Below are 17,224 nucleotides of genomic sequence, written 5' to 3' on the forward strand. Positions count from 1 at the left end.
AACAACAGGGCACTGGCGGAGAGAGAGCATTCCCAGACATGCACTGATTAAGTTACAGGACGGAATATACTAGTCATGACCATGTTTGAATTACTGGGTGATGATCATGTGATAGGCTCACTTTTTGTGTGTTTAAACTTCTGATCCCTCTGCGTTAAGAGGACAAGTAATGGAGGCGCTGATGAGAGAAGACCCAAGTGGAGTCCTTTCTTCAACACTCACCCTCTAACCCACATTGTAAGCTTCGAACTCAGTTTGCTGACTGTGACCATTCAAGAATGGCTGCTGCAGAGAGAGGCTTCTTTAAAGGATTTAAGGCGGTGCTACTGTCTCCAGGAGAACAAGTAAATCAGCCATGTACACCTTTTATTTCGGAAGCATCGGAAGGAAAGTCACAAGACCACCAAATTCATCCTGCTGCCAGCCAACTCAGTAATGACAGACTCTACCCCGTTTATTTCACTGAACTCAAATTTTCCTGTTCCCATTCTGTAATCTATTTGTGTATATGTATGAACTTCCTGTGTATGTGTGTACATGTATATGTGCATGTGCATAGAAATCAAGTGGATTTTGTTACTTAGGATGGTTTAAGTATAATAAAGCTAACCTTGTTCTCTGCTAAACTCAAGAAAATCTGTTTGTTCGTTCTTTTATGATCATGGCATATAAACAGTTAACTGTGCACTGAATTGGCAAGTATATCCTTTTTTAAAAACCTGTTGTGGTCACATGAGAAGCAGGGAGCCATTCGATCCCTCGTCACCTGATCCTAACATTTTGCATACTGAATTTTGCATGTGAAATGTTTTGCCTGTGTGACGTGGCAGTTGATGAGATTGGGTTCCACAAAATCCAAGACATATTTTCTCTAAGTTCCTATAAATGTAATGCTGCATTGCGATTGTAGGTAAAATGCATAGATATTTTTAATGAGGAAAATGTCACTGAATTACACTCCTAGATCAGTAGTGTAGTGAGTGTCAGTCATAGATATTATTTACCTATATTCAGACACTACCCCGCACCTCCCAACCCCTATAAATAGGACATACAAACACATCAAAACATAAGAAAGTGTAACAAGTGAGGTGTACAAGAGTCAGTACAAATGCCATTTAATCCTTTAAATTGCATTAAATCTAAGAACATCACATTCAGTGGGGAAATGATAATATAGCACTATCAAGTGGTCAGATTATGCAGCTACACGGTGACAAGTTCACCTGGGTTCTTTATGGAAAATCTGAATTTATAATAGCAAAGCTAACCCATAAGTATGGCTAAAATATGTAAACAGGAAGAAGGCTTTTGTAGATGGGCCATGCATGAACACAAGGTCTTTGTTGAGATGTGAATAGATATGTGGACGACAAATGACACTGATAAAATGCTGTTACACTTTCAACACAGTGTTATTTAATAGAAAATGTCAAAGGAATTTAATCTACAAAGCAGAACATCAGATCAAGTAAACTGCAGTTTCCTAGGCCACATTTAATGATCATCACCTCAGCTTGAATCTTGAAGTGAAAAATAGACACAGGCATCTTGTCACAGGGTCGAAAAGAGTCGGAGAGAATAGATTGGAAAAATCAGAATGTAATGCAGAGTTTTAGATCGTAAGAGGAAGGGAAATGTGATTGAGGGGGTGGGGGTGGTGTGTGTGTGTGGGGGGTAAGAAAATACATTTAATACAACAGAATTCATTTATTCTGTTTACCGGAACAGAGGACGCATTCAGAACACCAATTAAAATATTCGAGTCACCATTTCCAAAACATACCTCTCTGGTAATGAAGGCTTCTGTTCACAATAGTGCTGCTTACTTGTACAGAATCCTTTTGTTGTTTTTTCTTTGATTTGACCCATAAAAGACTTGAGCAGTTTTTTAAGAATTTCCTGGCATGTCCATTATACTATCCAAACATACTTCTTAAAATTGTTCAAATTTGGAGTTAATGAATATGTTAATCAAGCTGCCTTTATGCCTTTTCTAGATCTTTCTGGAATGAGATCACGTTTGTGCGATATTGGCTTTGTGAAACATTTCAAAGCCCTGATTTTAACTGGGGGTACAAGAGGGCTCAGCCAAGCATTAGGTGCACGCCACAGCATGAGGGGAAGATGCAGAGATTTTAACTCCCATGCCTCAGTTCCATTTTAAGGTTGGACTCTGGGTCAAACCTAGCGGGAACTGTTAGATGGACAGTGCGTGGGTGGGATATAGAGGAGCTGGAATAGGCAGCTGCTGGGATAGTGGAAACAGTTTACAGAGCTAAGTTAAATGGTGGACAAAGGAAGCCTGGGGCAGAAAAGGTCCCATATTTTCTTGGGATCTTGGTTCCAGCACATAAGAAAAATAGCAAATTTTTTTTTAAACAACATATCTTCCTGGACCTCTTTAGGTTCTGCTCCTGCCAAGCCACCAGGTTTTACTGGTAGCACTGAGTATTACCCAGGTTAAAATCACAGGCTAAGTGTATCATAGACTCCCATTCTCTGCATATTTCTATGCTCTCAGTCTGCCTATGGTGAGATCTCTGATCGCGTCCCAAACCTCAGTGTTAAAATATGATGGGAGCATGGCTTATCTGCTTGGTTATACTCTGCTCCTATCTGTCTGGTTCTTGTCAGGTAAGTGGTTTAAAATCAAGATTAATGTATTTGTATGGCATTCTGCCTCATTCTATGGCAGGAGGTATTAATCCAGACAGGTCAAAATCATAGGCAAAGTGTTTTACATCAATATCAAACCACACAATTTCATAAATTGAAAGTTCCATCTGGAAATGGGCCATCATCTTTTTAAACTCCTTCTGTAATTTTATTTTTTCTCAAGCTACCTGGTCCAACACAACAACAGCCTGGCCGATAGGGTCATCATTGTAACCTTGTACAGAACAGGAGAAACTACAGCAAACATCCAATTAAGCAATCAACCCAGACAGTTATCAGTAATAGTCAGACATTCAATTTCATAATGTTATATTATTAAAGTTTAGAAAATATAAAGTGTGGCCCAGCACTTTTCCCAAAAAAATCTTAAATATCCAAAACAAAAATATTTGGAAAACATTATTTCTAGTATGCAAATTTGGTAATAAAAAAATCTCCACCACCAGGGTGTAGTATTCCAGCAGGTACGCTGCTTGGTCTAAGACCAGCTTTGACGATTAAGCACAGCACGTGGGACTATTCACATTCGTAAATCTTGTGGGCAATCGCCATGCCCAGCATGACAGCCACTAAGAGTCCAAGCAGCCACTTCAGGTTGGCATCCTTGATGGAAAGAGCAGTGGTCTGTAAAACATAGAAAACAAAATCTCCAGTCACCAAACCCAAGTTGCAGCCTCTCTGGTGTTGGACTCCTCCTGCAGCAATTATTAAGTAGAACAATGGCAAGCAGTTCCTCTATTGGAATATCAATTCATTTTTGCATACAACAGTTCTTAATTTAGTTTGTGGAAATTAAATGGATCGAGCGGATAATGTGAATTTTGTGAGACCATCTAGCAACAAGTGACCACAAGGTAAGATGTGGACACATATATAAGTGTTGAAAAGCAGGGGGAACAATCAAGGAGTTTTGATAGGAAAAGAAAGCTTATCTGAATAAGATGGACATCCAGGAAAATTATGAGGAGAAATTAAATTAGAACATGAAATGTGCTTTATTTACTGTAAAGTTTATGGAATTGACTATGAAGAAAGTGCTAACTTACTGGACAGGCTGATGCCCTTTCTGCAAAGGCGATCATGACAAAAATATCTGATCATTTATTTAATTGTTGTTTACGGGCCTTTATTGTGTGCAAGTAGCTTGCTGCATGTCTCTGCAACAGTGACAAAACTTCAAACATATCTCATTACCTGTGAAGAACTTTGTGATATGTCAAGGCTATACAAAGTGTAATACAGATTCAATTTCTTATTTATGTGATAATAGCATGAGTTATAAGCAGTAACTAGTACACTTGTAACACTGGCTTTTAATGTATTCTGATTTCTTGTCTGTCAATTATGTTAGTACAGTCAAACATATAATTAGATCTGTGGTCATTAAAACTCTGTATTCTACCACCATTTTCTTGTACAAATGCTTTATGTATTGTGGAAACTACAAACTTTGGATGTATAGTGTGTGGCCAAGCTGTTATCTTGCAGGATGTTCAAAGTGATCACACTCATTAAAATTAAGTAAATACAGCATCATAAACACTCATATAAAACAGAGCCACCAGGCAAGAACAAAATCAACCTTAAGAAGCTGCCTTCTACAATCAGTTCACAGCAGCTCAATGTGAACCATAGGAAAGGAATGGTAAATGTAATCATCAAACAGCTAGAATTTCAAGCATCAGTACATACAAAATGGACAGTTAACATTACACATACAAAGAAATATTATTACAAACAGCAGAGGCTCCTCTGATATGCAGGCTCCATTCTGATTAAATAATTTCCAAAAATAATTTCCAACAAGTACAAATTTGTCATAATAAAATAAGTCAAATTGAAAAATAGGGCAGACATTATTCTTCTTCTTGTCTTTTGGTGTAATGGATCACCTGTGTGCTGGTCATGGAGAAAGATCTGGTGGAGAGGATTACATGAGTGTAATAATGCCACTTACCTAGCATTTCATCCATCTAAAGATACTGTGCATCAGGCAGAAGATGCAATTTAAAGTGAAGTAGAGTGAGATAATATACACTGGGAAGGAAAGCAAGGAATGGAAAATGCTACAGTATGTAGAAAAGCAGAATACTATTACCCTTTTGGAATTCAAAAAATGGTGGCCTTGCCAATTCTGCTGCTTCCCTTTTCAAAGCAACTGCCTCTTCCTCGAGTAACAAATATGGATTAATATATTCTGATAAGGTTCGAGACCATTCCACATTCACCAGTTTTTTTTGTTTGCCAGCTGGATTTCTTCAAATGCACACTTCCCGAATTAAACTCTTTCCATTTTCTGCACAACTTCACAACTCACTGGATTGACGCTGTTTTCTTTCTGAATTTCTCAATTTAAAACAAAGCAGCTGGGAAAGACAATCAGTTGGAACATTCCGAAAAAATACAGTTGCAACAAGGCAGGTTTTCTGACTCAAAAACAATACACTCCCACAGCATGACATACACTTACCCAGCCTCCCTGCTCAACAGTCCATTCAGCAATTTGATTTTTTGCAATCAGCTTTGTGACAGATTTTGTAACTTTGCCAAAACATTCCATAATTCCTCTCTGATAGACGTAAGTCATCATTTCGTAGCCGAAACTCAACAGGGCAATAGTTTGGCTCCAGTTTATTCCATTGTCATATAATCTGTGTAGCAGAAAGTTGATGCACTTTAACAACAAAACTGTTACATCTGTTCAGTTAGTTAGTGTCATTAAAACAATCATATCAATACAGGAATAACACTTAATAGTTATATTATTCTCTTTAAAAAACAGACTACATATTCCACTTCCAAGATTGTCAAACATGCTGGGCACAAATTTACAAAGATTCCTTTTTTTTAGTTTATTTTATTCATTCATTTTACTCTCTTTCACTGATCACATTCTTTTAGTCTCGCCATGCCCCCCCCCCACCCCTTCCAACTTTATTTGTTCTGTGAAGATATGTAATGAAGATCACCATATGCTTCTAACCATTCTCAAACACTGGAGATAAATGTCACAATCCCTGTGGAGACCAATAATGTGGAAGAACAGAACTTTCTAAATAACTGAATAGAAAAACCTAATAGACAAGATTTCACTTTTATATTTTTGTTTACTGTGATAATCAAATCAAAACTAACCATAAAATAAACACCAATTGGCAAATTATACTCAATAGAAACCATCATTAATGTTTTGAATAGCTGATACCACAAAGGTAAATCTCAGATTTCTCAGGCAACCCTTTTTAGCACATACGTGGCATTACTGTAGTCCCAAAGTCCTTCATGATTCCTCCAGTGGAGGTGAACTGCTCTTCGTCACATGGGATTTAATCAACAAATACGTTGTTAGAGGCTATTTGATGGTCAAATTTTACGTTACAAAGATCGTTTCAACTCTACTGGAGACACGAGTGGACACATACATAAATGTTGAAAAGCAGAGGAAATAATCAAAGGAGTTTTGATAGGAAAAGGAAGCTTATCTCAGTAAGATGCAAGTCTAGGAAAATTATGAGGAGAAACTAAATTAGGACATGAAATGTGCTGTATTTACTGTAAAGTTAATGGAATTGACTTTGAAGAAAGTGCTAACTTACTGCATAGGCAGATGCCGTTTCTGCAAAGGTGATTATGACAAAACATATCTGACAGAGTTGTAAATAACTTTTGACTGCCTTTTTTTATTGAATCATACAATGTAGGTAGTTGGCTAGGCAGCATTCACTGCCCATCCCTGGTTGCCCTCGAGAGTTTGGCAGTGAGCTGGCTTCATGAACTGCTGCGAGGTATAGGTGCATCCACAGCGCTGTTTGGAAGAGTGTTCGAGGATTTTGACCCAGTGACAGGGAAGGAGTGACATTATATTTCCAAGTTAGGATGATATGTGGCTTGGGGTGGGAGGAAATTCTAGATGGTGGTGTTCCCATATATTTGTTGCCCATGGCCTTTTAGATGATAGCGGTTGTGGGTTTGGAGGACGTTGTCTAAGGAGCCTTGGTGAATTCCTGCAGTGCATCTTGCAGATAGTACACACTGCTGCTACTTATGCTGGCAGTGGAGGGAGTGAATATTTGCACCAGTCAAGCCAGCTGCTTTGTCCTGGATAGCGTTAAGCAGGAATCTTCTTTGCTCATGTTTGACCTGATGCCTTGAGACTTCATGGGGTCCCAGCAGTAAACCATTGTGCCAGTGGGACAGGGCATACGCAAGGATGTAATTTCTCAGACATTATCTGTAAGGTATGGTTCTGTTAGTATGACGCTTGACTGATCAGTGGGACATCTTCCCCAATTTTGGCACAAGCAACCCCCCAGATGTTAGTAAGGAGGACTTTGCAAGGTTGACAGGTTTCATTCCTTTTCATAGACTTTTAGCAGTTAGATACACTGTGTAGATTGCCAGGCTATTTCAGAGAGCATTTAAAAGTCAATCCCGTTACCATGGGTGGGGAGTCACATGTAGACCAGACCAGGTAAGGAAGCAGATTTCCTTCCCTAAAAGGGAAGCAGCTTTTTTTCCAATATAATCAATGATTTTATGTCATCATTAAACTTTTAATTCTGGATTTTTATTGAACTAAATTCGTCCATCTGCTGTGGAGGGATTTTACCCAGGTCCCCAGAGCACTACCCTGAGTCTCTTTATCACTAGTTCAGTGATTATACCACTATGTTACCACCTTGCCATCAATGTGCTAACAGAGTTATTGGAGAAATCTGAGAGATTTACCTTTGTGTATCCATCACTAACAATTTCACTCCATCGAAGTTCCATGGATATGATTATTGCCAAAAAGGCGGACTTCTGCAAAACCTTCTTCACTCTATTCATGACAGTTCAAATAGCGATGCTTCCTCAGAATCCCCTTCATCCAACAACTCAATATCCCCCAGGTAAAGAAAACACCCAGCTCTTCAGCACGCCTGGATGCTCCGTAATGCCCGAGAGTCTTAAGTGTGTTTATTCTCCAATCAACTCCTGTTTCCCTTGCAACCTAACCTCACAGTCCAGGTCATGGCTCTGTCCCTTATATGGTTCTCATCTCCCTAGAAACCCCAGCCATAGGCTAATTTCTCAGATGTTTATTGTAACAGCCAGAAAATTCAATTAACAATACCACCCACCATTGCCACTCCCCATCACACACCAAGGAAACCTGGAACTTGGGTTTCAGTTTCAGTTGGGGATTGTGTCAAAAACATACAAGCTTTGAAAGCACTTCATCACAGAAAACACAATTTTTTATTAATTCACTAATGGGACATGGGTGTCGCTGACCAGCATTTATTACTCATTCCTAGTTGCCTGAGGTCAGTTGACATTCAACCACATTGCTGTGACTCTGGAGTCACATGTGGCCAGACTGGGTAAGGATGGCAGATTTCCTTCCCTAAAAGACATTAGTGAACCAGATGGGTTTTTTCAACAATCAACAATGGTTTCATGATCATCAGTGGATTCTTAAGTCCAGAAATTTTTTACTGAATTCAAATTCCACCATCTGCCATGGTGGGATTCGAATCTGGGCCCCCAGAACATTAGCCGAATCTCTGGATTAATAGTATAGTGATAATATCACTTGGCCATTGCCTTGCCAATGTTTGGCTCCATTCAGCACTCGAGGTTGGCAATGTGACTGATGACCTGGTTGTAATAGATTCTCGAGTAATTACAGTTCAGATAAACCACTGCTACTTATTAGATTTTTATGAAAACTACTGACAGCAAATTGGAAACCTACCTTTCAGCAACTCTGTAGAAGGAATCATTCCCGTGCTCAGATGGGAGAGGAAGGTATGCCTGCATACCTTGAGATTCCCAGCTCTTTTGATGATTAAGCTCATCTCCAATGATCGCCAGCTGACGTCCTATTTCCATAGCGGAACTGTGACATTAACATTAAGACTCAGTCAGAAAATCCCAAAGCTTCATACTATACTGTGTGAACAAAAATAAGGTAGCCTGTATCTAATGACCGCAAGTGGACATTGTTAACAAATCTCACTAACTCCATTTCGCGCCCTCAACTTCTCATCTTCAATCCATAGCTGTTATTTCTGTCCTTCTCCCATCACAGGTATACTTCAAGTAACTCAGAATGCAGATTTTTGATGGAATTTTGATACCATGGGAATAATTAAATAACATGTCAGGAAAAAGCCCCTATTTCACCATAAAGTCTGGTACACATCTCAGATTTCATATTTATTCAAGGACAAAATAGGATTTCATTCTCAAATATCTATCATTCTATGTTTAATTCTATATAAATAAAGGACCTTCCACACTACACAAGCTTTTTTGCTTAATAATGTACAATCTTGATTATGAATAATGTATCAGGCGTGGTAATTTCCCTTCCAATACCTCAAAATGCAGGAGTCATGTCCCTTGCCCCCAGACCATGTAGTCAAATGGTAGATGGCTGGAGAAATGCAGGGTGCAGCCACTGTACTGCAGCAGAAAGAATTGATACCCCTACTCCAATTTGAATTTAAAATTCATCTTGAGGCCATGACCATAATATCTGCACTCCAAGAATTCCGCCTTGGACTTTGCAGCCTCTCCCAAGAAAGGCACTTCATGTTTGTCAGTTTCTTGTATTTCTTGGAGACTGTTTGACCTGACTGAATTTGAAATTTGAATGAATTTGAAAGCTTTCTGCTTCAAATGACACGTTATATTTGTGGCAAGACAGTCTTTGCACCAATGGGGTTTTCTCATTTCACAATTGGGAGCACCAATAATAGCAGCAACTGTTCCCTCTCCCTTTAGGGTCTGCTTTTCAGTCAATGGACTAATGCCCCTATTGCTCACAAACTGGATTGAATCAGTGGTCTGATTTTATAAAGATTCTCTATTGTCTTGGATTAAAACTCAGCTCTGTTTCATTGGTTCAGCCTGTTTTGCTAATTGCGCTGCTTTGACAGCCCATACTCTGGGGTTTCCCAAACTCAAACAGCCCCCTTCTCCATTCCGTCCCTGACTCCGAATTAATATCCAGCCCTATATGTCACCGCCTTTTCCTCAATTTGCTCAGTTTGATATTTAAGTGCCTGCAGTCAGATTGTTGGATTTTGCAGCAGAATTTAGGGCTGTATGCAATATTTTAAATTGTAAGGGAAGTTTTTAAGCTTTATACTTCACAAGTTATGAGAAATGGGTTTCTGTGATATTTTCAACATTTGTTCTTGTTCAAACTAGGGACAAGTTACTGCTGAATTAGATTCCTCCTCTCCACTATGCCTGTGATGACCAGAACTCTTCACCTGCTAATTCATTTTCCCATTAGAAATTATTTTTATCCTTTGGATCAGAGTTGATGCCCTATTCTCAGCAGAGTAATTCTACAGCTCTGTGCTGAGAAAATGTAAACTCTCATGTAATGCTGTCAAGCTAAAAGTCAGTTGGTATTATCCATTTTGAGAGTCAACCACATTGCTATGGATCTGGAGGCACATGTAGGCCAGGTAAGGATGACAGATGGTTTTTACCAGAATTAACATTTCATGGTTATCTTTAGACTTTTAATTCCAGATTTATATTGAATTCAAATTTCACCATCTGCTATGCTGGGATTTGAACCCAGGTCCCCAGATCTTGCCCTGGATCTCTGGTCCAGTGACAATACCACCACATCACCGTCTCTTCACAGTCTATCCATCACATATTACTGATACTGTTTAGCACACAAGTGGTCCTAAGCTGTAGCTTCACCAGGTTGACACTTCATTTTTGGGTATGCCTGATGCTTCATCGGCATGCCCTCCTGCACTCTTCTTTTCTCAAGTATTTTATCTGTAGTGTTCTCTGTACGTATGAAAATATTTCTTTGTATTTAGCAATTGAATCACATTTCACATACCTGGGACTTGACCGCAACTGGTCTGTGGTTGTTGGCACAGTAGGCACTTCATTATCTATATTCTCTTCCATCTCATTCTGATTTCGATAGGAAGCGTAGTTCTGATAGAGATCCTTTGCTTCTTCCTCCTTGTCTTGCTCTGTGTGGGAAGAAATAACACAGTGACCTGATGAAGGGTGCTCAGTTCATGTAAGCAATGGGAAATTGAAACAGTTGCAGATTTTAAAAGACTACCATTGCCATAGAAGTATTTTTCTTTTACTAGGCAGATAGAAAAGCTTAGGTACAAAAATCAAGTTGATGAATGCTATCAAAACTTCAAGATGCAGCTGCACCTAGAGTGCAGACAGACAGAGGAATACACTGAAAGGATTTATTAGGACACCCACTCAACAGGACAGCCATGCAAGAGATAAAGTAAGTGATGACTGCATTTCCAATATCCAGAGGAAGTTTGCTAACCTCACAAAATCTGGGAGAACACGAGCCAGCACTTTTCTACAAAGTACACAAAAAGCACAAAACAAAATTCCTCTCGACTGGTTGCAGTGATTCAAGCTGCGTGTAATGTACTTTCTTATTATACACTCTTTCATTGCTTAACTTGCTGTTGCTGCAACCTTTGTTATTTAAAACCAGAAATATCGTCACAGAAGGAATTGCAAAGGCGAGTAAGGCAAGCTTACTACAGATCTAATAAAGTGTTGCATGTCCATACACTCACGTTCTGTGATGCAAAGTAGATACTTGTATGTTAATGTCTCAGTTCTTCCAACCTTTCTACACTGGTTCACTGCTTGTAGAACAAAACAACACTCAACATCATACAGGAGCAAACCTATATACAAGGCTCAGGAGTGTGGGTGCACAAGATGCTAAACACCAGGGCCCAAGGGAGCCCGGACTCAACTCCTCCTTTTCTATACAAAAGGTCAATGCCACACATCATCAGTTAATCTTTTCAAAATGATCTCTTATTTCCTTTCCTTGTCACTTATTTTCTCTGCTTGTGACAAGTGGGCATAGATAGCAGAGTGCTGTGGAGAGGGCAGGGAGTTGCGCTGGATTGATGAGAAGTTTCTATATTCCATTAGTTTGTGGTACTGGTCACCAATCAAACATCCGCACATGATTCGTTAGGCAGTGCAAGCAGGTATGGACCTGCGGGCAGAGGAATTAAAGCACTGGCTGCAACACCAGACACTGGAAAGGCAAAATCTAGTGGTGAATCTACAAATTAGCTGAATTCCTTTGGACTTTAACTGCTTCACATAAGCTAAGATCTCAATTTCTGTGCAGATTCTGAAATGTAAAAAAAACTCATACTTGATGCATTATCATTCCTCTCAAACTGCTCATCTATTTAGGCCTATAAAATGTAAATTTGCTGTGACTTGCAATATGCTGGGCACTGTACAAACGTAATTAAAAGTAAAATTTGAGATGATGGATTTTGTTAAATATCAATTGGACAACACCATTACAGTACATTTTAAATTATTCTGAATGTCTAACTCCTGGTAGGTAACCGTTGAACATGATCATACACTTTACAGGTTTGGGAGTAACTTTAAAAGCCCTCACTGGAATGGGTCCCAAAATGAAATAAAATTGCTTTTTTTAAAAGCACGCAAATAACTGATACTCGAGCGATTGCTGATGTTCTCTTATACTTGCTGTTTTATGTTATGAGAGCATTTTATACAATCCAAGCAGTGGAACACAGGCCATTATTTAATGAATAAAAGTGGATTGCATTCCCCTTTAAAGCTGTGTTAGTCGAACATTTATTACATGTATAATGTATCCAGTATGGTATCTTAGGCATTTTGTGATGGAAAGCTCAATTCAGGATTGAATTGGACACTAAGACTACAATTGGTTCAGCTTGTGATAGTGAGTAGCGAGCGAGATGGAATAGTGCTGTTTTAACATAACCACAGGATATTACAGTTTAAGACTAGATCAAGGATGAGGAGGCTAGCAGCACAGAGGCTGCTGAGGTACAGTGAGAGTTGGTAGAGAGGGTTGAGTTGAGTGAGCTCCATTAACACTGGTATGAGGTACTGTAGGGAGGGGTGATGTAGTGGTATTGTCACTGAACGTGTAATCTAGAGACCCAGGATAACACTGAGGACATAGGTTCAAATCGCACCATGGCAGATGTTCTTCAATACAGAAAACATTGGTGTGATCTTTTTTCACCCAAGCAGCCAGATAGTCCTCTCCTTGGTGAACTGTCAAAACCAGATCCAAAATGGACTGGAAACGTAACCATATTATTTAAATTAAGGTGATATCTCACAATGAAATGGTGTCAGCATGCTATTTGAAATTTGAATTCAATAAAATACAGAAAATAAAAGTTTAATAATGACTATGAAACAATTGTTGTAAAAACCCATCTGGTACCTGGACGTGCTTAAGGATCTGATATTGGATTGGCATGCAGCACCAAGCAGTGAGGCTGAACCTCCACGAAAAGTTATGCCAATGGTACAATACCAGACACAGCGAAAGCTTTGCCACCTTTGACGCTAAGGCCAGTGAGTGTAGATCAATTTAGCTTTGCATGCAAATAAACTGAAATTTCAAAACAAGCAGAATGGTCAAACTTATTTAATTGCAATAATTTAAATTTGTTACATAACATTATCAATGAGCCCAGAAACAGGAGAAGCACCAGGACCCATGGCATCTCCCCCTGGTCTGTACAGAGAGGGAACCTGCAATATGGGCTGTCTTGAAGGAACAACTGCAAATCCTGTGACTGCATGAAACTGGAAGTGTAACTCAAGCTCAGGACAACAACAAGCCTTTTATTATTCTTCTGTTTCACATACACTGTCTCTCTACACTCACTTTTTATAATGTAACTATGTGAACATTATTGAACTGCCTGTACTTCACTGCCCATTTTACACAGGCAATATAAAGGAAAACCAGGGAGTCACCTGACTATTCATGATCATGATGTTCGGGTCCAATTAAAATTCACCTTCCCTCAAGGTGTGGCGAGAGGGTTTTGCAATTTTAGGATGTGACAGGGGTATGTACAAACCATAAAACCCAGGCTACCTTGTTGCCCGGATCCAAGCTATGCCTGATATCCACCTGTTCTCCAGGCTGGCTTCCCAGGTCCCAGCTCTGGGAATGGTGGAGTAGGGTTTGAGTTGCTTTGTGTTAGAACTGCTGTCTGGGCTGAGGCTTGGGCTCCAGCTCCATGCCAGTTTCTCTTGTTCTAAATTCAATCTAGCCACCTGTGCTGCAGTTTTCCAGTAGCCTGTGAGTGCTACTTCTGATGGCTGATGGTATAAGTACAAGTTGTTGTTGTCATCTCACAACTGGTGGGAGAGGCTGGGATTTGAAATAATAGAGAAATGAGAAAATACATTCAAAAAGAGATACAAATATATTCAAAAAGAACAGATAAAGTCAAATACATTAACAAATAACAGTGCTGCACGCTATTACACAGAAACAGAAAATGTTGGGAAATCTCAGCAGGCCTAACAACATCTGTGAAGAGAGAGAGGATAGAATCAATGCTTCAAGTCAGGGCAGACTTGAAACATTGGTTCTATTCTCTCTCCACAAAAACTGATATTTCCCAGCATTTTCTGTTTTTGTTTCAGATTCCAGCATCTGCAGTATTTTATCTGGATATAATTACATTTACAACTAATAGAAAGATACATAAATACACACTGGTCAATATACAGAGAAATACATTTATCAATGACACAAACAGCTAAAATACTTCTAGATTAATAAACAACTTATTGATAACTACATTTATAGTGGGTGTTATAACTCTCAAGTTATTGCAAGCTGTGGCGCAAAAACCTGTGGAAAGACCGTGAGGAAATGTAAATGCAATGAAAGGCTGGCACTATTTGATCTGGATGTAAAATCCAGGTCATTATAACCCTGTGGGCATTCTGAATAACAGCTTCAAACAAGAAAGCAAAAACAAGACTTAAAAATAACTTGAAACTCAGCAACTCAATTTCTATTTTTTTTAGTTGGCAAGATAGGAAACATTTTATTATAATCGAGAATTTCTCTTTCAACATAGAAATCTGTACAATTTTTGTCACAATCAATATACATGAACAATCTCCATTTCAGACTGACATTTCTTCAAACCAATCAGGATCTAGTCAGTTGCCTAATTGCATTATTCATGTTGCACTTAATTAATTTTGAAGTAATCTCTTCCAATTCCGATTCAATTATACATGACGCCCCCCCCCCCCGCCCCCCCCACCACTGATTATACATTTTGATGGCCATATCTTGGAACAGATTGTTGTATTTTTATCACTTGCCTCACATGTTCCATTAATACGATATACAAAATTCTGAAATTCATATCATGCACAAACATTTTAGCATGAACTTTAAAAGCTGAAGTGTGTGTATAACATAATCTATGGTACCTTCCTTGTTTCTAGATGTGCTGCATTGTCATTTTGAGATTGGAACTTGAAAAGATGAGTAATGTTCAAAGTTTCAATAAATTCTGCCTCTGTTGCAGTGCTTTCAGACTTGCTTTAGTTAAGTAACCCTATAATTTGTGAAATTTGAAGGAATCTCCAAAACCTCTCTCCCCGCTGTATCAAAAATCAACATAAAGTAAAACATTATTGACAGGTGAATGGAACTGCAAAATTTTTAAATGATTATTTCTCATTCTGTGCATTTTGCTTCTTGGATATTTTGGGTTTTAATTGCTGTGTCAGTGGCTTTCAAGGGGGTTTTGCATTGGACTTGCTCAAAGTTGCAGAGACTGAGCTGGAGTTGGAGCCTGGAACATTGATTCAGAGTTCGAGAACTTTGAAAGTTGCAAACAATGTGTTCAAATTGTCCTAGGATGAATCTCATTTAGTGGTGATTCTTATCCTGCTGGGGAAAATGTGGGAAACTAAATCTTGTTGGCAGGCGAGAGAAACAGAGAGAAACCTGAAAATTGCATGAATACTTTAAAGGATGCTCATATAACTCTTGGGTTCCAGAGAATCCCAGTTGAAAGACAATATTGTTTGGTGAAATCTTGTATATTTAAAATGAGTATAAGAAAATTAATGATGATTACAGATTGTTATTTGGAGAAACAATAATTACTTTTTTTTTAATGACACAAACAACAATTTGAAAAATCCTTTCTTAAATAGAGGCCCAAGCCACTGCTACAAGCTCAATGCAGAGACATGCATTTCCAATTCTTCATGCTACCTAGCCACTCTCTCCTTTGCTAAACTAGGTCTGGTTAATTATACTGCTTGTGTTATTCACAGCCATTGGCTGGAATTTTATCACCCCACCTGCCACAGGAATCGGAGCGGGCAAGGGATGGAACATGGGAAGGCCTGTTGACCTCAGATGGGATTTTATGGTTTCGGGATGAGTGAGGCTGTAAAATTCCACCCATAGCATCCAACATTTTACACCATATCCCTGTCTCTTTCCTCAGATATAGACAGATTTTTAATCTCCCAGGGAATCACGGGATTTCGGGAATGGGTGGAAAAGTAGAGTTAAAGAAGAAGATCAGCCATGGTGGTACTGAATGGTGGAGCAAGTCTGAGAGGCAAATAGTTTACTCCCTGCTGCCATTTCTTCTATTCTTGTTATTTATAATGATCACTTTTGAATCATTAGTGAAACAACAGATCGTTATCAAACCCAACAGTAGCATCTTTGAACATATCTGTATGTCAATATTTTAAAATGGAGGCCAGGAAAAGTCTCTCTGGTCCATCAGACCTGCCCCACACAGCTACTTTGCCTTCTAGCCACCAGCAGCCAAGCCTTCTAGCCATTCCTCAAGCATGTCCCAAATACATGCTGACTGTATTGACACTACTGGCCCATGACAGACACTAGTAGAAGAGCTGTCGATGTAGAAACATAGAAGATAGTAGCAGGAGTAGGCCATTCGGTCCTTCAAGCCTGCTCCACCATTCAACATGATCATGGCTGACCCTCTATCTAAGCACCACATCTTTACGTGCTCTCCACAACCCTTGACACCTTTAGAGACTAGAAATCTATCTCCTTCATAAATATATTCTGTAACTTAGCCTCCATGCCTTCTGTGGTAGAGAATTCCACAGGTTCATCACCTTCTGAGTGAAGAACGTTCTCCTCATCTCAGTCCTAAATGACCTATCCCACATCTTGAAATTGTGACCTTTTACTCTGGACACCCCACCCCTCCCCAGCTAGAGAAAACAACATCCAACACCCAGTCTATCCAGCCCTGTCAGATACTTATATGAGAAATGTGGAGAAGGATCAGTGGCTCCTGAAAGACTAGTAGACCTTTACTTCTTCATAGTACATACCTGGTAACTGTTGCAATCTGTGTGTTCTAGCCAAAATGCGTTATATAAAATTATTTTCCATATGCCGTAATCTCACTTGGTCACACAGCAGACAGTGCTGAACTGCGCAATGAAATATAAACAGAGCAAAGTCTACAGGTGTTTACATAATGAACCTGTCCCCTCCAGGCATAAGCAAGCGGCAACAGGTGTAAAGTCAAACAAATGCATGCTAGGTTTGCTTGATAAGTACTGGCCCTCTTGTTAGGCTAACTGCCATTTCTCTGATTATTTCTTTATGATCTTTCATTTGCATTTGTAAAGCTCCTTCCTACATATAGTGCACACAATG

At 39.2% G+C, this 17,224-nt stretch overlaps 1 protein-coding gene across 1 annotated transcript in view; it reads right to left on the reverse strand.

The window, feature by feature from the left end:
• Positions 1 to 1,059: 1,059 nt before the first annotated feature.
• LOC145344515 (bcl-2 homologous antagonist/killer-like) overlaps positions 1,060 to 17,224 on the reverse strand; it is a 46,950-nt gene continuing 30,785 nt past the window's right edge. The window contains exons 2-5 of the mRNA XM_080191697.1: positions 10,544 to 10,682; positions 8,420 to 8,563; positions 5,150 to 5,330; positions 1,060 to 3,303 (exon numbers count right to left, since the gene is read on the reverse strand). Of these exons, the coding sequence (XP_080047823.1) occupies positions 3,196 to 3,303; positions 5,150 to 5,330; positions 8,420 to 8,563; positions 10,544 to 10,682 (572 nt within the window). The 3' untranslated portion in view covers positions 1,060 to 3,195. The remainder of the gene's footprint in view (positions 3,304 to 5,149; positions 5,331 to 8,419; positions 8,564 to 10,543; positions 10,683 to 17,224) is intronic.

Source organism: Carcharhinus amblyrhynchos, chromosome 6 (assembly GCF_965287045.1).
Source record: "Carcharhinus amblyrhynchos chromosome 6, sCarAmb.v2.hapA, whole genome shotgun sequence".
Lineage (NCBI taxonomy): Eukaryota > Metazoa > Chordata > Chondrichthyes > Carcharhiniformes > Carcharhinidae > Carcharhinus > Carcharhinus amblyrhynchos.